Source organism: Stenella coeruleoalba, assembly GCF_951394435.1.
Source record: "Stenella coeruleoalba genome assembly, chromosome: 1".
Taxonomy (NCBI): domain Eukaryota; kingdom Metazoa; phylum Chordata; class Mammalia; order Artiodactyla; family Delphinidae; genus Stenella; species Stenella coeruleoalba.
This window is the reverse complement of record NC_137169.1, coordinates 8,600,343-8,623,262: the sequence shown is the minus strand read 5'-3', so window position 1 is coordinate 8,623,262 and position 22,920 is coordinate 8,600,343. Positions and strand designations below refer to the sequence as shown.

The following is a 22,920-nucleotide window of genomic DNA, read 5'->3' as shown; positions in this document are numbered from 1 at the left end:
AGCCACGTGCTCCGGAAGCAGAGTCACCATTCCTGATGTGGGCACTCTGACTCAGTGGCTGGGTGAGGACTGCAAGAAGGAGAGAAAATGAAGGCAGGCACTTGGGGGAACAGGAAGAGAAATTTAACCTGAGGACGCACCTTGCTGTGCCGTGGGCGGACAGGAGCCACTCTCCGTTATTCAGGGACGGGAAGATCTGACCCCAAACCTTAGTCCATCCAGCCGGAGCAAGTCAGACAAGCAGGCTTAATTATTATCTCCATAGAGCCAGCCTCCTGGGGACACAGGGCAGAGGGTTTGAGGGGACCTCACCTGGCAGACCAGAGGGCAGCAGCCCAGTGCCAAGGCCAAGGGCAGTGCCCAGCCCGCAGCACCTCCTCGACCTCCAACTGCTTGTCTGTCTCGTTCCCCAGGTCGCAGGCTCTCTGCTTCCTGCGTGAGAGCACCACCAGCCAGGAGGTGGCTGTCCCACCTGGATGGGAGCCACAGCCCCGGCCCTAAGCCACCTCTGGGGGCCTGCACTAGCCCGGCCACTCGCATATTCTTGAGAGCAACCCCAGGAGACCCTGCCTAAGAGCAGTGGTGGGACCAAGGAAGTTGTGAAGGCTGTGTCACTTTCGACGCTTCTGACACCCCCTTCTCGGGCACACACCACCACCAGCCATACTTCCCCTTCTTCACCACCCTCCCACTCCCAGGGGCGGACCAACTGACTGAGCGCCCAGAGTGTACAAGGTGCTGCAGGACATACAAAGACAGAGAAGACGAGCAGAACTTGCACTGAAATAGTTCAAGGTTAGAATCATGGCTCCATCACTTACTAGCTGGGTGACCCAGGGCAAACATAAGACTCTCCCTCAACTTCAGTTTCCTCTCTCATGAAAAAAAGACCTTAATACACCATTCATGGGGTTGTTCTGAGGATTAAAAGAATGTTTTTAAGCTTTGAGAACAATGCCTGGCACACAGAGATCGTTTTATTACTGTCATTCACTCAGTCATTCAGCAAACATTTATTTAGAGGCTTCCACGTACCAGGAAGATGAGCTGGATCTTAAAAGATCTTAAGAGTTACTGCCAAGTTTCCCTTCCTCTCCCAGCCCCTTACCGCTCAGGGGCAGCAGATGTGATGCAGTGGTCCAAACTCTAACACCTGTCGGTCAGCCCTACAAGTCTTGCCGCCCCCGGAGGTGACTCAGTCCTTCAGCACCTGCTCTGAGTCCCAAGCCCTGTGCTCGAGATGACTTAGGATGGTGAGTAAAGCACCCTAGTCCTCCCACCTCCTGGGGGCGGCCGACAATAGACATTTGACAAACTAACAGATGTGTGACACCCATACCATGCCCGGGCCTGCCCTGCTACACCCACTGTGGCCCTAATGCGGACAATTCGAAGGCAGGCTGGGGGAGAGAGGGACAGGTATATGGCAGGAGTGCGGGAGGGTGGACTTGGGGTGCTCCTAGAGTAGCAGCAGGCAGAGGGCTGCCTCTCTGGATGTACTGGCATCATAGGAGGGCCCCAGGCCAACTTCCCTTTACCCTCGAAACCTGGTTGAAATCATGTGATCAAGACCCTCACTGTCCCTCCCAAGATGCTCAGGACCCTCCCAGAACTCCCACATCTTGAGGTGGGTCAGGGGCAATGAAGGGGGTTTGCCCTGCAATTATAGCCTTTCCCCCACCCCAGGAAGCTGTCTGCAGGCCCTCCTGAAGAGCCAGGCTCAGCCCTTGTCACCTCTTCAAGCAGGGGACCTGACTCGGTTTATACCACTGTTTGGCATCCTGGCTTCGTCACTCACTGTGGGAGGCCTGTCCCAATTGGAAAAAGGGTAAATCACAAATGTCAACTGGCTGAGACCCAAGTGCCAGGTTCTCCCCAGAGGCACTACTTTTACACCAGCCTGCACAGTCTGGAGCCTGTAATGAAAGAGGCTGACAGTCCATTAGCGGCAGAGTAGTCTGCGGGGCTTGGAGGAAAGGAGCTGTCATCCACCTCCCTTCAAGGGTTTTCAAGGGGGAAATCAACTCTGTGTGCATGTGCATGTGTGTATGTGTGTGTATAATCTTAAAAAAAAAAAAGAAAGTAATATCAATCACAGCCGTGTCCCTTAAAGTCGGCAGACAATGATCTGACATCACAGAGAACTGTCAACATGTTTTTTGTACTCTGTCCTTCCAACCCCTGGGGGCAGGTCTGAGAAATGATCCCATAATAATAGAACACCCATATCACAGGATGGGAAGACCCTTAAGGTCTTCTCATACACCCCCCTCTGATGTCCAACTCTTCACTTCAATGTTCCTGACAAGAAATCATCCTTTCGCTTGAATGCCTCTAGTCACAGGGACCTCACTGCCCACTGGGACGTTTCAAACATCTCACTTGCTGATTCCTCTAATGGTTAGAAAGTTCTTCCTGACCTCAGAGCTTAAATTTGAGATCAAATAACTTCCACCCGTTGGTCCTAGCTTTGCCTTGGAAGTTTCAGACACACACACACACACACACACACACACTCCCACCCCAATCCCTTTTCCCCAAGACAGCCCTCTCCTTTCTATGCTGACATGGTTTTAAGTGCCCTCACCAGTCTGCCTATTGCTTTCTGGACAAGATCCAGTTTGTGAATAACACATCTTCAGAATGTGGTACCACACTGAGAGACGTAAAATCTCTGCCGCAGCTGTTACCAGTGTGAAGACACACATGTGTGTGCAGGTAGAAATGAAATTCCTGGAGCTGTATTGTCATGCACTCCACATTTCATCCCATATTGTTGAACGCCTTGCTGAAATCCCAGTGTGTTACATCCAAGGCATGCTCTTGATTTATCATCACATTTGCTCTATCAAAAAAGGAACTAAGAGGGACTTCCCTGGTGGCTCAGTGGTTAAAAATCCGCCTGCCAACGCAGGGCACACAGGTTCGAGCCCTGGTCCGGGAAGATCCCACATGCCACGGAGAAGCAAAGCCCGTGTGCCACAACTACTGAGTCTGCACTCTAGAGCCTGTGAGCCACAACTACTGAGCCTGTGCACCTAGAGCCCGTGCTCCACAACAAGAGAAGCCACCACAATGAGAAGCCCGTGCACCGCAACGAAGAGTAGCCCCTGCTCACCACAACTAGAGAAAGCCCGTGTGCAGCAACGAAGACCCCATGCAACCATAAATAAATAGATAAATAAATAAATAAGGAACTAAGAGGACTTCCCTGGTGGCGCAGTGGTTAAGAATCCACCTGCCAATACAGGGGACACGGGTTCAAGCCCTGGTCCGGGAAGATCCCATGTGCCGCAGAGCAACTAAGCCCGTGCGCCACAACTACTGAGCCTGCGCTCTAGAGCCTGTGAGCCACAACTACTGAGCCCACGCACCCTAGAGCCCATGCGCCACAACTACTGAGCCCTAGTGCTGCAACTATTGAAGCCCACACTCCTAGAGCCCGTGCTATGCAACAAGAGAAGCCACCGCAATGAGAAGCCCGTGCACCACAACGAAGAGTAGCCCCCGCTCACCACAACTAGAGAAAGCCCGCACGCAGCAATGAAAACCCAACACAGCCAAAAAAGTAATAAATTTTTTAAAAAAAGGAACTAAGAAAGAAGGAAAAATGCCCAGGAATGGGCCCAGCCCACCATGTGTGGTTGACAGCACAGGGATGGGCAGGACATGAGCCTTCCTTGTTCTGGACACTAACATATTAATTCCACCTCGGGTCACATTAACCAACATGGAAGCCAAAGCTCATCACTGACTCAAACTGTTCTTTGGGCCAGGTCACGGGCTCAGATTTTGGCTTAAATAAAGGAGTAACAGAAGAGTTGGTAAGATAACATATGATGTATTTCATCATTCCACTTCGGAAGAGGCCAGCATTGAGCTTCTAAAGGCCCCTGGGTGGGGTTTTGTGCAAAGGTCCTGCAAGGGGTGAGGAAGGAGGGAAATGCTCTGAGTAGGTCAGGTGGATGAGGTAGTTCACAGAGAAAGTGGGAGCTTCTGCCAAAACCGGGCAGAAATGGGGATGCAGTGACAGGGACAAGGGCTCTCCAGGCCCACGGTACTCGGCAAGGAAGGCTGCTGTCAGGGGCATTTTGAACCCTTCTAGCGCAGAGTATCCAAGAAACAAGGGTAGATTCCAGGGCCGAGCCCCAGCAGGAAGCAGCAAGGACGCAACCTTACAGACAGCGAGCCCATGGAGCAAGGACCCAGCCAGCATCTCTGGCTTCTGCCCCACGGAGGCCCAGGGGTCCTGGGTGGTCCCAGGGAGACAGAAGCAGGCCCAAGAGGTGAATAAGGCTGCATTTCCAGCCACCCCCATTGGGGAGCAGAATAAGTCTGACTCACAGAAATAAAGGCATGTGATGCTCTACTGCAGAGTCATCAACACCCACCATATCTGTGGCTCTCACTCCATGGATCTTCCCCTTCTGATGTTATACTGGGTTGGCCAAAAAGTTCGTTCGGGTTTCCCCATCAGATGGAAAACCCCGAACGAACTTTTTGGCCAATCCAATATATTTGGTTTGGGGGACCCAAGTGTACTGCTTATACAGTAAGCCCCCTACACACGAACCTTCAAGCTGCGAACTTTCAAAGATGCGGACGCGTGTCCAATCACGTAAGTTAGTTCACATGTCTGGCGTACACTGTCGCGTGCATGCATCCTCTACAGGTGGTTGTGCTCTTGTGTACTTTACTGTACAGCACCGTATAGAGTACAGTAGTACAGTATCTTTATTTCAAGCCCAGGATGTCCAGAAGCAAGCGTAAAAGCAGTGGTGATGTAGCTGGTACTACCGTACTTTTCAAGGTACTGTACTGTAAGACTAAAAATGTTTGCTTTTTTGTGTTTGTTACGTATTATTTGTGTGAAAAGTATTATAAACCTATTACAGTACAGTACTATATAGCCGATCGTGTTAGCTGGGTACCTAAGCTAACTCTGTTGGATTTAGGAACAAATTGGACTTACGAACGTGCTCTCGGAATGGAACTTGTTCGTATGTAGGGGACTTACTGTATTTACTCATGGCAAAATTTTCCTTTCACACATCAAAGCAGCCTTTTCAGTCTCCCAGAAATTCACCTAACTAGACTATTATCCATGCCACGTATCTCTGCTGTGTTCATGAGGACATACCGTCAAATGCCCAGCAGAAACCCAAATGTCCTCTATCTGCTGCACGTTCCCAATCTATCAGCAGTGACCTGCTCGAGAAAAATGAAAGTAGGAAACGACAGAAGGAAACAAGGTTAATCTGGCCTGCCTGGCTCTTGGCAAATCCCTACTGTCTCTCCTAAGGGCTCATCAAATCTGGTCAAACTCACGGCCAAAGATCAGGCGCCCCACCCCCTCCCCACTGAATGTGCCCGCGCTGGTCTCCTGAGGTTTATGAATCAGAGTTCACAAGCAGACGATGAGGCAAGCAGCAGGAGAGAGCACAGGGAAATGGGAAGCCAGACCACTGATAAGCATTTTCCTTTTTTAATTAAAAAAATGTGTTTATTAACAAGTCTAAAGAAAACCTTCATTGAATCAGGGGATGTAATACAAATTATAGTGACCTGCATATAAAACCTGGCATCAAATTTGGCCTTTTAGAAAGATTTATGTATAAAAATATGCATTAAAACCTGCACCAGGGACTTCCCTGGTGGGGCAGTAGTTTAGAGTCCGCCTGCCGATGCAGGGGACATGGGTTCGTGTCCCGGTCCGGGAGGATCCCACATGCCACGGAGCGGCTGGGCCTGTGAGCCACGGCCGCTGAGCCTGCGTGTCCGGAGCCTGTGCTCCACAACGGGAGAGGCCACAGCAGTGAGAGGCCCGCGTACCGCAAAAACAAAAACAAAAACAAAAAAACCCTGCACCAGAACATAGTGCAGAGGCTAACTGACACCCCCGAAGGGAGGGCTTACCAAGGTGGTCTGGTCTGTGGACGCAGGGAGCTCTCGGTCCGACGGCCTCAGGAGTGAGCCTTATGTGACAATGGCCTGCTGGGAAGGAGCCCGAAAAGCTTGTCTCTTTGAAGGCAGGACTCCTGTGAGCACCAAAATGCCACTAGCCTAGCATAAAACAAAAATGGTGCTGGGAGAAGACAGACAGGAGAGAGGGCTGTCCTCCTTTTCCTCATTACGGGGCTCTGACCACTATTTGGAGATTCTGAAACTCTACAGACAAACCACCTGTGACTTTACAGGAACTTCTGCAATTTCCAAATATGTTTTTTCCAAGTAAGCTGCCCAATTCTAACTCAAGGAGCCAAATCATAAGTGGCCTGATTTTAAGGATTAAGAGCTAGTTCTGATGTCATTTTCTGCAGGCCAAGACCCTGAAATACCTATCAGAATGGCTATAATCACAACAGAAAAGCATGATGACGATGGTCTCAATCTATTTTGGTCTTGGACCCAATGCAACCAAGCAATTCTAGCCCAGAAGTTATACTTCACAGACACTGAAACAAGAGGCAGCTTTGATCAATGCTGGAATTCCCCCATCCTGGGTACAAACTATCTATCTCTGCACAAGGCAACTGAAGCCTTTGGGAAAAGCCGGGTCAGTATTGTATATCTGTCCTCAAGGAGGAGGATGCAGTGTCCTCACTGATGAGCCTGTCATTTTCGCTGAACAGGGTCAGGACTGTTTGACCATTGGCTTATTCATTCATGGAGGAGCTGCTGTCCTTGGTCTGCTCTTCCTCTGGTTCTGTGGACAGGGGCAACCATCCCTGACTCAGTTGCTAAGCTGCTGCCCAAACAGCAGGGCTCCACGGATGGGAGACACACAAATGGGGACCTGAAAGAAATGGAGGGCGGGCATAGGGGAGTGCGAGGAAACACGATGGGGGCAGGCGAAGAAGCGGCCTTGTGGGCCTTCAGTAGTCGGCAAGGACAGCCAGGGCCTTAACTTCAGAGCGCTGCGAGTTACTGAAAGGGCTGGGAGTCCTTCCTGTCATGCCAGTGGGCTCTACAAGGGGAAACCAGCCGCCCTACCAGTTTCTATCCAAAAGCAGAGTGATTTTCTCAGCTGCCTCCAAGGTGTTATGTTTTTGTTTTTGTTTTTTTCCTTCCAAGCCCTCTGCTCCACTGTCCTGCTGCAGGGTGATCTGATGCTTTTCCTCAACTGTGGCAATAAGTGAAGTGAGGACAAAAGGGTCTGAATCACAATTTAGGCAAAAAGCCTAGAGCCCAGTCGGGCTGTTAATGAGGGACCTTCTCTCTCAAGGTAGCGTAAAACCAGACCAAAAGAGCAGAGGACACTCGGCCCAGTTACTATGGCCCTTTCAGCACAGGAGGCCAGTCTGCGCGGTTCCTTCACCAAGTCTTAGGGCATCGTAGCCCACTAAAAGTGACCTGACATCACCCTCTAGTGGAAATTATAAATAAAACAAGGGCCATGCGTCCAATTTACCTCGTTCTGACACCAGAGTGGTTTCAAGAGTCCCCATAAAACAGAATAAAATAACAAAAACAAAACATTCTCTTTAAGAATGTAATAATAAAAAAAGGTGGGCGTTCACAAGCCATCCTTCAGCCCCTCACCGCCAAATCACCTTCCCTCCTCAGACACTCTGCCTTCAACACATTCTGAGAAAGGGGGGACATGTTGTGGCGTGCGGCTACTGGTCCCCTTAGAGTTTGGGCAGACTGCCTGCCGGTGCCAGAATGATGCTGGAAACGTAGAAGAGGCCCAGCAGAAGGTTGAGTTTGGCAGTCCTCTGGGGCAGTTTGTTGAAAGTCTGGCTTCGGAACTGTCTCTCAAGGGAAAAGGCCATGGGAATGGTGAGCAGGGGCAGCGCCAGGCTGATGCTGCAGTGCACAGCCAGGATGCTGAAGATCAGGTAGGGCAGGAAGAGCAGCGTGTTGTAGAGCACGTAGGAGAGAGTGGGGCCAATGAGGATGGCGAGCGTGACGATGCCAGCCTCCCGGTCGGACTCCATGTCCCTGGTGTTGTTGGAATGGAGGATGGCCTCGGTGCTAAGGGCGAGGGGGATGGCGTAGACCAGCGGGAAGACCGCCAGGGACCCCACCTGGACGGCGTAGGCGAACATCACAGCCAGCGGGCCAAAAGTGATGAGGATGATGAGGTCTCCCAGAGCCAGGTACTTGAATCCAATTCCTAGGCCAGAAAACACAGAGAGCTGCTGTGAGGTCAGGGGCTGGAAACCGCGGCAGTCAAAAGGCAGGCTGCTGTGGCTGCACGGGGCATATTCTTAGGCTGTGAAGCGGGGCAGTGGTTGCACTCCCCTCTCCTCCAGGGCAAAATCTGACTTTTTTCTCCAGTGGCACAGAGGGACAGAGAAGACTAATCGTTTAGCACCCAGTTCAGTCTCAGAGTCATCCCCGAGTTTTCCTTCCTGCTGTCCCCCAACAAAGCCCTGCCACAAAGAGCGGGGGCCTCCCAAACTAGTGGCTACCAGTGGGGAAGAGGGTAGAGGGGCAAAACAGGGGTGGGAAGTGGGAGGTACAAACTACTGGGTGTAAGATGGGCTCAAGGATGTGTTGTACAACACGGGGAATACAGCCAGTATTTTGTAATAAATGTAAGTGGAAGGTAACCTTTAAAAACTGTATAAAAAATTGAAAAAAGTTGAAAAAAAGAAAAAAGAGCAGGGGGTTCCAAGTCACAGACAGTTCAACGGGAGAGCCCGTGAAGGATCTCACAGGTCTTACGGTCCAGGGCTTGCGTTTCTTTCATCCTCCACCAACCCCTGCAAGACACTGCTTCTGTCAGGAATGCCCTGAGATCAGCCCCTCACGGAATATCCACCCCAGCCTCTTACTTTTCCGCCACAACCTCTGGAAGCATCTTCTGGTTCTGAGAATCTCGTTAATCTCAGTGAAAGTTCAGGGTTCCCAAACTCCACACAGAGCAACTTTCACCCACATAATGAGTAAAACAGCAAAGACAGGGAACTTACAACACTGCTTCCCCTCTCTGGTGCCCATGGAGTTACAACACTAAATAATCCCTAACTTTTCCTCCCATACTGCTAATCTACTTCAAATCCTGTCTAATCCCCATCTTTCAAACTGGCCCAGTTTCTCCATCCCCAATGCTCCATCCCCAAATCCACGTCAAAGTCATCTCATGCCTGGAATACGGCAACACCCTCCCAACTGATCCCCCAGCTTCTGTTCTCATAACCACCTCCCCTCCCCATTCCTAATCACATCTCCACAATGCGGCCAAAATGATCCTCTCGAAATACTAAGCTAGTCATGCCCCTCCCCCAACATACACCTGAAAACCCTTCTCAACAAGTTGTCCTCCGGATAAAAGAGCCCCAGATCTTCCACCTAGCTCACCTCTGGCCCTGCCCTGCCTCCCTCCTGCCTGACTTTGAGCCCACCTCCCCTCGCCACACATACTTCTTTCAGTTCCTCAGGGCCTTCAGACACTCCCCCAACCCCGACTCCTTGCCTGGCTAACTTCTACTCATCCTTCAAGACTTTAAAGACCATTCCTCAAGGCAGCCTTCCTCGGCCCTAGACCACATTTGGTTCCCCTTGCAGTGTGCCCCACAGCACCCTGACTTCCACTTTCATAAACTCCATCACACTTCTAGTTTTTTTTTTTTTTTGACCGCACTGTGTGGCATGCGGGATCTTAGTTCCCGACCAGGGATGGAACCCGTGCCCCCTGCAGTGGAAGCTCAGAGTCCTAACCGCTGGACCACCAGGGAATTCCCACACTTCTAATTCTTAATCTCTGTCTCTCCCACTAACCTGTAGGTTTCAACGAGGGCAGGGCCTTGTGTCTGGCCAGTTAACAGCTGGCTCCCCAGTGCTTGACACAAAGGATGAGCTGAACCCAGAGCTACAGTAACAAGCACCTGGAATTTGGAACCAAGGTCATGAAAAATGTCCCACTTGGATTGAAACAGGCAAAGCAGCACGGAAAGGGTGAGAGACACCCACTCAAAGAGGTGATCCACACATATATTGCTACGGAAGCTTGGGAAACCTCTGATCTAATCAAGCTACCAAGGCATGGCCTCGGGATCAGAAAATTTAAAAAAAAAACTATTCGGTCATCAATTGCATTTTAAACAGCCTAAAACGATAAGGGACAATGATCTGTAAAAGATCTAAAGGCATGGTAGCCAGAGAACAAGATGCAGCCCAAGTTCACCTCCACACCTAGTGGCTGGGATCCTTTAGTGCTAAATGACCACCCTTGATTCTCTGGAACGAAGCAGCTCCAGGAAAGGGCATAACAGGCATGGCCCCTGTACCCCCAACACACAGCAAACTAATTCTGTACCCCCCAGGCAGTGTTTTGATAAATAATTTGGTTGTCTGAGGACATGCCCTCCAGGAGGAAGGTCTCTGAAGCAGCACCTCGGCTCCAATTCTAAATTAGGAAGTCGATGTCTTGTGCGGTAGCTCACACGTTTAGGCAACTACCCCTGCCCAAGGAAGATGCCAGGCAGGAATGCTCCCAGCACCAATCCAGCAAGTTTCTCCACCAGCTGTCTGCTCTTCTTCTGCATTTTTTCTCAGATCTCCAAGCAGACTTCGGGGCTCTTGACCTCTGGCAAGAGTACCCAAGAACACCACCTTAGATCGCCTGGCAAAAAACAACGTAAGCAAAGCTTCTTGAGGTTATCTGATACCAGAAAATGACAAAGCCCTTGGGCAGAAAGCCCTGTTTCCTGAGCGTCCGACCCAAGGCTCATGTGCTCCACCTGATTCAGAGATGTGGCCCACCTGGGAGTTTCCTTTTAGGCACTCCCCTCCTCCCAACACCGTTTTCCACGTGAGCCAGCACAGTGAAACACTGGGCCAGTTCTCCACACAGCGGCCGGAATGAATTTCTTAACACATAAATCAAAATGTTGGCACCAAAAGGATGTGGAGTAAATGGAACTCTCACGCCTCGCTGGTGGGGAGGTAAAAGCAGTAGAACCACTTCAGAAAACACTTTGGCAGCTTCTCATAAAGTTAAGCATCATCTACCCTATGACCCAGTAATGCGATTCCTAGGCAGTTACCCAAGAAAAATGAAAACAAATATCCACAGAAGACTTGAATATGAATGTTCAGTCGTAATAGCCAAAACATGGAAATAATCCAAAAGTCACTGAACAGGATAATGGATAAACAAATTGTGGTACGTCCATACAATGGCTACCTCTCAGTGATACAAAGGAACTACTGATACAATGACAACACAACAAAACTCAAAAACAGGCACAAGAATTCATACTGAATGATTCCATTTACATGATGTTCTAGACCACGCAACAGTGGTGGCCTCTAGATGGGGTGGGAAGAGTGGGGTTGACAGGGAAAAAGCACAAGGAAGCTTTTGGGGGTGACAGAAATGTTCTGTATTATGGTAGGGGTATGGGTTATACAGCTGTATGTAATTGTCAAAATTCATCAAACTATAACGCTTAAGATCCATGCATTTCACCATACGTCAACTATATATCGATAAAAGTCAACGTTAAAAAAAACATAAATCAGATTATGTCATTACCCTGCTCAACACATTTCAGTGTCTCCCCATTTGTTCATTCAATAAATATTAAGTACTGACTACTTGCCAGGCACTGTTCTGGGCATGATGGAGAGAACAAAGAGACTAAAATCCCTACCCCCAGGGAGTTTACAGTCTAAAGGGGAAGATAATTAACAAAGTAAGTACTTTATGTGGTTAGAATGTAATATGTGCTATGAAGAAAAAGCAGAGGAGAGCAATAGGGAAGGCACTGTAGGGGAGACACAGGGTGTGTGTGTGATTTTATTTTATTTTTTTCAGCTGCTGCAGAAAAAAATTGTTATTGTTTTGTAATTTTAAATAGGGTAGAAGCTGACATTAGAGCAAATGGGTGGCAGTTAGAAAGCAAATCATACACACAGATGGGGGAAGAGCGTTCTAAACAGAGGAAACAGCATCTCAAAGGACCTGAGGCAGGAGCATGCCTGGCGTGTTCCAGAAACAGCTAGCAGGGCAGTGTGGCTGGAGCATGGTGAAGAGGAGAGCAGGTCAGAGAGTTGTGGGGAATTGCAGGTGGAGCAGATAATGTCAGGCCCTGGGGGTCACTGTAAAGACCCTGGCCTTTACTCTAATGAGGTGGGAGCCACTGGAGAGTTTTGAGCAGGCGACTGACACAGCTGCAGGATTACTCTGGCTGCTGATCTGAGAGCTCTGGGAACGGGACAAGGGTGCATGCACAGAGACGGGTAAAGAATCAGCCGCAATAATTGAGGGAGATGACGGGGTAGTGGTGGGAAGTGACGAGAAGTGGTCCAGTCCCAAGTGCATGTTAGAAGCGGAATCGCTACAATCCTGCAGCCTGTGGAACGAAAACCACATTCACAGAAAGATAGACAAGATGAAAAGGCAGAGGGCTATGTACCAGATGAAGGAACAAGATAAAACCCCAGAAAAACAACTAAACGAAGTGGAGATAGGCAACCTTCCAGAAAAAGAATTCAGAATAATGATAGTCAAGATGATCCAGGACCTCGGAAAAAGAATGGAGGCAAAGATCGAGAAGGTGCAAGAAATATTTAACAAAGACCTAGAAGAATTAAAGAACAAACAGAGATGAACAATACAATAACTGCAATTAAAAATACACTAGAAGGAATCAATAGCAGAATAACTGAGGCAGAAGAACGGATAAGGGACCTGGAAGACAGAATGATGGAACTTACTGCTGCAGAACAGAATACAGAAAAAAGAATGAAAAGAAATGAAGACAGCCTAAGAGACCTCTGGGACATTAAACGCAACAACATTCACATTATAGGGGTTCCAGAAGGAGAAGAGAGACAGAAAGACCTGAGAAAATATTTGAAGAGATTATAGTCGAAAACTTCCCTAACATGGGAAAGGAAATAGCCACCCAAGTCCAGGAAGCACAGAGAGTCCCATACAGGATAAACCCAAGGAGAAACACGCTGAGGCACATAGTAATCAAATTGGCAAAAATTAAAGACAAAGAAAAATTATTGAAAACAGCAAGGGAAAAATGACAAATAACATACAAGGGAACTCCCATAAGGTTAACAGCTGATTTCTCAGAAACTCTACAAGCTAGAAGGGAGTGGCATGACATATTTACAGTGATGAAAGGGAAGAACCTACAACCAAGATTACTCTACCCGGCAAGGATCTCATTCAGATTCGATGGAGAAATCAAAAGCTTTACAGACAAGCAAAAGCTAAAAGAATTCAGCACCACCAAACCAGCTCTACAACAAATGCTACAGAAACTTCTCTAAGTGGGAAACACAAGAGAAGAAAAGGTCCTACAAAAACAAACCCAAAACAATTAAGAAAATGGTAATAGGAACATACATATCGATAATTACCTTAAACGTGAATGGATTAAATGCTCCAACCAAAAGACACAGGCTCACTGAATGGATACAAAAACAAGACCCATATATATGCTGTCTACAGGAGAACCACTTCAGACCTAGGGACACATACAGACTGAGGGATGGAAAAAGATATTCCATGCAAATGGAAATCAAAAGAAAGCTAGAGTAGCAATACCCATATCAGATAAAATAGAGTTTAAAATAAAGAATGTTACAAGAGACAAGGAAGGACACTACATAATGATCAAGGGATCAATCCAAGAAGAAGATATAACAATTATAAATATATATGCACCCAACATAGGAGCACCTCAATACTTAAGGCAACTGCAAACAGCTATAAAAGAGGAAATCGACAGTAACACAATAATAGTGGGGGACTTTAACACTTCACTTACACCAATGGACAGATCATCCAAACAGAAAATTAATAAGGAAACACAAGCTTTCAATGACACAATAGACCAGATAGATTTAATTGATATTTATAGGACATTCCATCCAAAAACAGCAGAATACACTTTCTTCTCAAGGGCGCATGGAACATTCTCCAGGATAGATCACATCTTGGGTCACAGATCAAGTCTCAGTAAATTTAAGAAAAGTGAAATCATATCAAGCATCTTTTCTGACCACAGCGCTATGAGATTAGAAATCAATTACAGGGAAAAAAACGTAAAAAACACAAACACATGGAAGCTAAACAATACGTTACTAAATAACCAACAGATCCCTGAAGAATTCAAAGAGGAAATCAAAAAATACCTAGACACAAATGGCAATGAAAACAGGATGATCCAAAACCTATGGGATGCAGCAAAAGCAGTTCTAAGAGGGAAGTTTAGAGCAATACAATCCTACCTCAAGAAACAACAAACATCTCAAATAAACAATCTAATCTCACACCTAAAGGAACTAGAGAAAGAAGAACAAACAAAACCCAAAGTTAGTAGAAGGAAAGAAATCATAAAGATCAGAGCAGAAATAAATGAAATAGAAACAAAGAAAACAATTGCAAAGATCAATAAAACTAAGAGCTGGTTCTTTGAGAAGATAAACAAAATGGATAAACCATTAGCGAGACTCATCAAGAAAAAGAGGAAGAGGACTCAAATCAATAAAACTAGAAATGAAAAAGGAGAAGTTACAACAGACACCACAGAAATACAAAGCATCCTAAGAAACTACCACTCTCTTAGTAGAGAGACTAAGCAACTCTATGCCAATAAAACGGACAACCTGGAAGAAATGGAGAAATTCTTAGAAAGGTATAACCTTGCAAGACTGAACCAGGAAGAAATAGAAAATATGAACAGACCAATCACAAGTAATGAAATTGAAACTGTGATTAAAAATCTTCCAACAAACAAAAGTCCAGGACCAGATGGCTTCACAGGTGAATTCTATCAAACATTTAGAGAAGAGCTAACATGCATCCTTCTCAAACTCTTCTAAAAAACTGCAGAGGAAGGAACACTCCCAAACTCATTCTATGAGGCCACCATCACCCTGATACCAAAACCAGACAAAGATACTACAAAAAAAGAAAATTACACACCAATATCACTCATGAATATAGATGCAAAAATCCTCAAAATACTAGCAAACAGAATCCAACAACACATTAAAAGGATCATATGCCATGATGAAGTGGGAGTTATCCCAGGGATGCAAGGATTCTTCAATATATGCAAATCAATCAATGTGAGACACCATATTAACAAACTGAAGAAGAAAAACCATATGATCATCTCAATAGATGCAGAAAAAGCTTTTGACAAAATTCAACACCCATTTATGATAAAAATTCTCCAGAAAGTGGGCAAAGAGGGGACCTACCTCAACATAATAAAGGCCATATATGACAAACGCACAGCAAACATTATTGTCAATGGTGAAAAACTGAAAGCATTTCCTCTAAGATCAGGAACAAGACAAGGATGTCCACTCTACCACTATTTTTCAACATAGTGTTGGAAGTCCTAGCCACGGCAATCAGAGAAGAAAAAGAAATAAAAAGAATACAAATTGGAAAAGAAGAAGTAAAACTGTCACTGTTTGCAGATGACATGATACTACACGTAAAGAACCCTAAAGATGCCACCAGAAAACTACTAGAGCTAATGAATGAATTTGGTAAAGTTGCAGGATACAAAATTAATGCACAGAAATCTCTTGCGTTCCTACACACTAATGATGAAAAATCTGAAAGAGAAATTAAGGAAACACTCCCATTTACCACTGCAACAAAAAGAATAAAATACCTAGGAATAAACCTACCTAGGGAGAGAAAAGACCTGTATGCAAAAACCTATAAGACACTGATGAAAGAAATTAAAGATGATACCAACAGATGGAGAGATATACCATGTTCTTGGATTGGAAGAATCAATATTGTGAAAATGACTATACTACTCAAAGCAATCTACAGATTCAATGCAATCCCTATCAAATTACCAATGGCATTTTTTACAGAACTGGAACAAAAAAATCTCAAAATTTGTATGGAGACACAAAAGACCGCGAATAACCAAAGCGGTCTTGAGGGGAAAAAACGGAGCTGGAGGAATCAGACTCCCTGACTTCAGACTATACTACAAAGCTACAGTAATCAAGACAATATGGTACTGGCACAAAAACAGAAACACAGATCAATGGAACAGGATAGAAAGCCCAGAGATAAACCCACACACCTGTGGTTAACTAATTTATGACAAAGGAGGCAAGGATATACAATGGAGAAAACACAGTCTCTTCAATAATTGGTGCTGGGAAAACTGGACAGCTACATGTAAAAGAATGAAATTGGAACACTCCCTAACACCATACACGAAAATAAACTCAAAATGGATTAGAGACCTAAATGTAAGACTGGACACTATAAAACTCTTAGAGGGAAACATAGGAAGAACCCTCTTTGACATAAATCACAGCAAGATCTTTTTTGATCCACCTCCTAGAGCAATGGAAATAAAAACAAAAATAAACAAATGGGACCTAATGAAACTTAAAAGCATTTGCACAGCAAAGGAAACTACAAACAAGACGAAAAGACAACTCTCAGAATGGGAGAAAATTTTTGCAAACGAGTCAACGGACAAAGGATTAATCTCCAAAATATATAAACAGCTCATCCAACTCAATATTAAAAAATCAAACAACCTAATCCAAAAATGGGCAGAAGCCCTAAATAGACATCTCTCCATACAGATGGCCAACAAGCACATGAAAAGCTGCTCAACATCACTGATTATTAGAGAAATGCAAATCAAAACACAATGAGGGATCACCTCACACCAGTTAGAATGGGCATCATCAGAAAATCTACAAACAACAAATGCTGGAGAGGGTGTGGAGAAAAGGGAACCCTCTGGCACTGTTGGTGGGAATGTAAACTGATACAGCCACTATGGAGCAGTATGGAGGTTCCTTAAAAAACTAAAATTAGAGTAAAGCTGTCACTGTTTGCAGATGACATGATACTACACATAGAGAATCCTAAAGATGCTACCAGAAAACTACTAGAGCTAATCAATGAATTTGGTAAAGTAGCAGGATACAAAATTAATGCACAGAAATCTCTGGCATTCCTATATACTAATGACGAAAAATCTGAAAGTGAAATCAAGAAAACACTCCCATTTACCATTGCAACAAAAAGAATAAAATATCTAGGAATAAACCTACCTAAGGAGACAAAAGACCTGTATGCAGAAAATTATAAGACACTGATGAAAGAAATTAAAGATGATACAAATAGATGGAGAGATATACCATGTTCTTGGATTGGAAGAATCAACATTGTGAAAATGACTCTACTACCCAAAGCAATCTATAGATTCAATGCAATCCCTATCAAACTACCACTGGCATTTTTCACAGAACTAGAACAAAAAATTTCGCAATTTGTATGGAAACACAAAAGACCCCGAATAGCCAAAGCAATCTTGAGAACGAAAAAAGGAGCTGGAGGAATCAGGCTTCCTGACTTCAGACTATACTACAAAGCTACAGTAATCAAGACAGTATGGTACTGGCACAAAAACAGAAAGATAGGTCAATGGAACAGGATAGAAAGGCCAGAGATAAACCCACGCACATATGGACACCTTATCTTTGATAAAGGTGGCAGGAATGTACAGTGGAGAAAGGACAGCCTCTTCAATAAGTGGTGCTGGGAAAACTGGACAGGTACATGTAAAAGTATGAGATTAGATCACTCCCTAACACCATACACAAAAATAAGCTCAAAATGGATTAAAGACCTAAATGTAAGGCCAGAAACTATCAAACTCTTAGAGGAAAACATAGGCAGAACACTCTATGACATAAATCACAGAAAGATCCTTTCTGACCCACCTCCTAGAGTAATGGAAATAAAAACAAAAATAAACAAATGGGACCTAATGAAACTTCAAAGCTTTTGCACAGCAAAGGAAACCATAAACAAGACCAAAAGACAACCCTCAGAATGGGAGACAATATTTGCAAATGAAGCAACCGACAAAGGATTAATCTCCAAAATTTACAAGCAGCTCATGCAGCTCAATAACAAAAAAACAAACAACCCAATCCAAAAATGGGCAGAAGACCTAAATAGACATTTCTCCAAAGAAGATATACAGACTGCCAACAAACACATGAAAGAATGTTCAACATCATTAATCATTAGAGAAATGCAAATCAAAACTACAATGAGATATCATCTCACACCAGTCAGAATGGCCATCATCAAAAAATCTAGAAACAATAAATGTTGGAGAGCATGTGGAGAAAAGGGAACACTCTTGCACTGCTGTTGGGAATGTGAATTGGTTCAGCCACTATGGAGAACAGTATGGAGGTTCCTTAAAAAACTACAAATAGAACTACCATATGACCCAGCAATCCCACTACTGGGCATATACCCTGAGAAAACCAAAATTCAAAAAGAGTCATGTACCAAAATGTTCATTGCAGCTCTATTTACAATAGCCCGGAGATGGAAACAACCTAAGTGCCCATCATCGGATGAATGGATAAAGAAGATGTGGCACATATATACAATGGAATATTACTCAGCCATAAAAAGAAACGAAATTGAGTTATCTGTAATGAGGTGGATAGACCTAGAGTCTGTCATACAGAGTGAAGTAAGTCAGAAAGAAAAAGACAAATACCATATGCTAACACATATATATGGAATTTAAGAAAAAAAAATGTCATGAAGAACCTAGGAGTAAGACAGGAATAAAGATGCAGACCTACTGGAGAACGGACTTGAGGTTATGGGGAGGGGGAAGGGTGAGCTGTGACAGGGCAAGAGAGAGTCATGGACATATACACACTAACAAACGTAGTAAGGTAGATAGCTAGTGGGAAGCAGCCGCATGGCACAGGGATATTGGCTCGGTGCTTTGTGACAGCCTGGAGGGGTGGGATAGGGAGGGTGGGAGGGAGGGAGACGCAAGAGGGAAGACATATGGGAATATATGTATATGTATAACTGATTCACTTTGTTATAAAGCAGAAACTAACACACCATTGTAAAGCAATTATACCTCAATAAAGTTGTTAAAAAATAAAAAAAAAAAAACTAAAATTAGAATTACCATATGACCCAGCAATCCCACTATTGGGCATATACCCAGAGGAAACCATAATTCAAAAAGACACATGCACCCTAATTGTCATTGCAGCAATATTTACAGTAGCCAGGACATGGAAGCAACCTAAATGCCCATTGACAGACAAATGGTTGAAGAAGATGTGGTACATATATACAATGGAATATTACTCAGTGATAAAAAGGAATGAAATTGGATCATTTGTAGAGACATGGATAGATCTAGAGACTGTCATACACAGTGAAGTAAGTCAGAAAAAGAAGAACAAATATTGTATATTAATGCATATATGTGGAACCTAGGAAAATGGTACAGAAGAACAAATATATATTAATGCATATATGTGGAATCTAGGAAAAGGGTACAGAAGAACAAATATTATATATTAATGCATATATGTGGAACCTAGGAAAATGGTACAGATGAACCGGTTTGCAGGGCAGAAACTGAGACACAGAAGTAGAGGACAAACATATGTACACCAAGGGGAGAAAGCGGCTGGGGGGTGGGGGGGGGCATGTGATGAATTGGGAGATTGGGATTGACGTGTATACACTAATATGTATTAAATGGATAACTGATAAGAACCTGCTGTATAAAAAAATAAAATTCAAAAAAAAGTCTTAAAAAAAAAAAAAAAAGAAGTGGAGTCAACGGGACTTGCTGATGGTCTGGATGCAAGATGTGAGAAAGAAGAGTCAAGGATGATGCCCATGACCTTCAGCCTGAAGAACGAGAAGGATGGAGTTGCCATCGAGTGATATGGGGAAAGCTGAGCGTAGAGCAGATTTCTATGTGAGCAGATGAGGAATTTGGTCTCAGACGTGTCAAGCTTGAGATGCCTGTAACCTCTCAGAGAAGTTACTGAGTAAGAAGTTGGATTTGAGTTTGGGGTTTAGTGGAAAGATCTGGTCTGGAGGTAGAAATTTGTCACCAGCTTAATAGATGGCAATAGAAGACACGAGACGGGCTAAAATCCCTAAGGGAGTAAATGGAGCTAAAGAAGAGAGGTCCAAGGACTAGGCTTGGAGGTTGGGAGTGAGGCGGAACCGGCGGAGACTGAGGCCCTATGAGACAGCGCGATCTAGCCCCTGCCTGCCCCGACAGCTGCATCTCGGTCTTCCTCTTGATCACGCTGGCCTTTCAGCAGATCCTAAATGATGCCAAGTCTTACCCTACTCCAGGACATTTGCATTTGCTGTTCCTTCATCCCTGAAGGACCCAAATCAGACCCCGATTCTGCCCATGGCTGGCTCCTTATCTGTCAAGTCTTAGTTTAAGCGTCACCTTCACAGAGAGGACCTATTCCATCCACCACTACCTGATACATTCATTCTATTTCAGCACCCTGCTGATTTCCCTCAGTGAACTTTTTACAATTGGCTGCCAGGATACCATAGTCTCTTGCTTTTCTTCTTTCTCCTCCAGATGCTCCACTGCAGTTCCCTTTGCCTTCCTTCTACTCTCCCCACCTCTTAATTTTGGAGTGCCCCGGGGCTCACCCTCAGGTCTATCAACACTGCCCCGCTCCGGGATCTCCCCCACGCCGTTGTACAACTTTATCTACGTGCAAGACTCCCAAATGTCTCTATCTCCAGCTCAGACCTCTTCTCCGAAATCAGACTCATACCCAACTATCAATTTGACAACCCCTTGGAGATCTAATACATTAAGATGTCCAAAGTCAATTTCTCAACTTTCTCTCCACAGGCCTATCTTCAACCTCCTCTCTCTCACTAGGCATCAACACCACTATTCCAGTTACTCAGGACAAAACCTTAGAGTTATGTTTAATTTCTCTGTTTCTCTCCTGCCTCACATCCCAACTATCAGCAAACCCTGTTTACCTTCAAAATAAATTCAGAATCTGACTACGTCCCTCTCCACTACTCCCACCCTGATTCAAGCCACCAGACATCTCTTGCCTGGTTTACTCAACAGCCTCCTTCTGGGTGCTCCTGCTGCTACCCTTACCCCTCTTTATCCATTCTCAGTACCTTAGCCAGAGTGATTCTTTTAAAACATTAAGGCTTACAGCATTTTTGTGCCACCCTGCCCACCCCCCAACGAACTTCTCTTACTTTTCCTCCTTTTACTCTCTCCCTCATTCACACCCTGGACTCCATGCTATTCCTCCAACTCTTCAGGGACACGCCTACCTTTGGCAACTGCTGTTCCAAGATACTCTTCCTCCAGATATCTGCTCAGGCAACTCCCTCACCTGTCACCTCTTACAATCTTTGTTCACATGTTACCTTCTTTACGAGGCCTACCCTGATCAAACTAGTTAAAGCAGACAGCTGTGTCCTCCTTCCTTGCTCTCCTTCTTTTCCCTATAGCACTTATGTTCTTTTCAGGTACTGTAACCAAGGTACAAATTCATCCTGGCTTACCAGGAACTCTCCTGGTTTCCAAAGCCCCACATCTTAGGAACACTCACTGCTGAGCAAACCAGGATGTTGGTCATCCTACCCATAATTTACTATTTTTATTTTCTGTCTCTCCTCATGATATATAAAATCACTTCCACAAGGGCAGGGACTTGACTGCTGTGTTCACATAGAACAGAGCCTGGCACATAATAGGTGCTCAATAAATAGGGCTTAACCACCAGCCCATCACCACCTTAATCAGCCTGCTGCAAGGGATCACCTAGCAAACTAGCTGAAAATAATCAGGTGTATAATTTGAGCTTTTCAAATTTAATTACACTAAAATTTGAAACTGTGGCATTATAAGGTATGACCAACCAGTGGAAACTAGACACAAAAAATTTCCATATATAAGTTATTCCTAACAACCATAAGCCAAACCAGGAATGCTATCCCCCAAATCCACACGACCCAAACATTATAGATTTCACATAAAGTGGCCTAATTCAGAAAATAACCTTTGAGGACTTCCCTGGTGGTCTAGTGGTTAAGACTCCAGCTTCCACTCCCAGGGGGCACCGGTTGGATCCCGAGTGGGGGGAGTTCCGCAGGCCACACGGTGCGGCCAAAGAAAAAAGAAAATAACCTTTGACACCTCTCCACTAACCCTATAATTCCTATGCAAACCGCAGTTTCCAATACCTGCAACTAAGACCTGCTGCACAGCAAACAGGCCAATTCTTACCTCCTGTGTAGAGAAAGGAGCCAGACAGGCCTCCGAAGTAGATGAGAGCTAAGTGCTCCAGTTTCAGAGGGGACAGGTAGTACAGGCAAGCAGCACAGACACAGCCCAAGGTGTAGAGGAAGACTCCAAACCGGACGACATCCTGGGGCTCCAAGATTCGGTCCACCAGGGTCCTGTCATCACTCTTTTTGTGGTCAATGCCCTTGGAAAAGTCGTAGTAAGTGTTGACCAAGTTGCCAGCCCCGTGCACAGCGAGGACAGCTACGGCACAACCCACCAGTAGCCTGGGATCCAGGACGCCCTGGGATCTGTAGGCCAGGGCACTGCCCAGGGCCACCGGGGTGAGTGAGGCACTGAAGCTCCAGGGCCGCAGGGCCAGAACATAGGAGGCGCACTTCTGCCTCCACGAGCGCTGCGGCGGTCTGTCCTGCTCCGAACAGCCGTTCCCCAGCAGGTCCCTGTCCCCGACCTTGGCCGTCTCTCCTGCCTGGATGTTAACCTTCTCCCCCGGGACCTGCGAGGCCGCCATGGAGAATGCACTTGGGTGAAGTCAATGTTAAACAGTGAGCCACCCACACACAGCGTCCGCCCTGAGGCGAGGACAGGCGGGGCGGCGGACCTGACCTTCTTCGGTTCCACCCGGGGGCAGGGATAGGGAGGCGGCGGGGCCCGGGGACTGCAGCGAGTGGGCCTGGCACCCCACGAGGCCCGGCGGCACCTCCCCGACCTCCTGTCACCTGGGCGAGGACCGCTTCCAGACGCCCGCCTCGCCCTACAGCCCGAGACTGAACCGCTGCCGCCTCTACGCAGCTGCGGGAGCGACCATCTTGGGCACCCGCCACTGTAGGCCCGC

At 45.8% G+C, this 22,920-nt stretch overlaps 1 protein-coding gene across 3 annotated transcripts; it reads right to left on the bottom strand.

Annotated features, from left to right (window-relative positions):
- On the bottom strand, positions 1 to 22,920 carry UBIAD1 (UbiA prenyltransferase domain containing 1). Of its 3 annotated transcripts, none has more exons than XR_013831203.1 (3): positions 22,068 to 22,920; positions 5,917 to 8,119; positions 1 to 69 (listed from the first exon to the last, which is right to left on the bottom strand). XR_013831203.1 is itself a non-coding variant. In XM_079941982.1 (2 exons), exons 1-2 carry the CDS (start codon positions 22,594 to 22,596, stop codon positions 7,632 to 7,634), a joined length of 1,017 nt encoding a protein of 338 aa, XP_079798108.1. In that variant the 5' UTR covers positions 22,597 to 22,920; the 3' UTR covers positions 5,508 to 7,631. The 3 variants fall into 3 exon arrangements, 1 of the variants encoding a protein (XP_079798108.1); XR_013831204.1 differs by lacking the exon at positions 1 to 69 and adding an exon at positions 5,107 to 5,208; XM_079941982.1 differs by lacking the exon at positions 1 to 69 and having other exon boundaries at positions 5,508 to 8,119.

Bases quoted from the DNA above. Each gene is read 5' to 3' on its own strand.
- UBIAD1 (XM_079941982.1), bottom strand. From the start codon at position 22,596: ATGGCGGCCTCGCAGGTCCCGGGGGAGAAGGTTAACATCCAGGCAGGA. The intron at 8,120-22,067 runs GTAAGAATTGGC...TTTCTGGCCTAG, and splicing joins CTCCTTTCTCTACACAGGAG to GAATTGGATTCAAGTACCTG.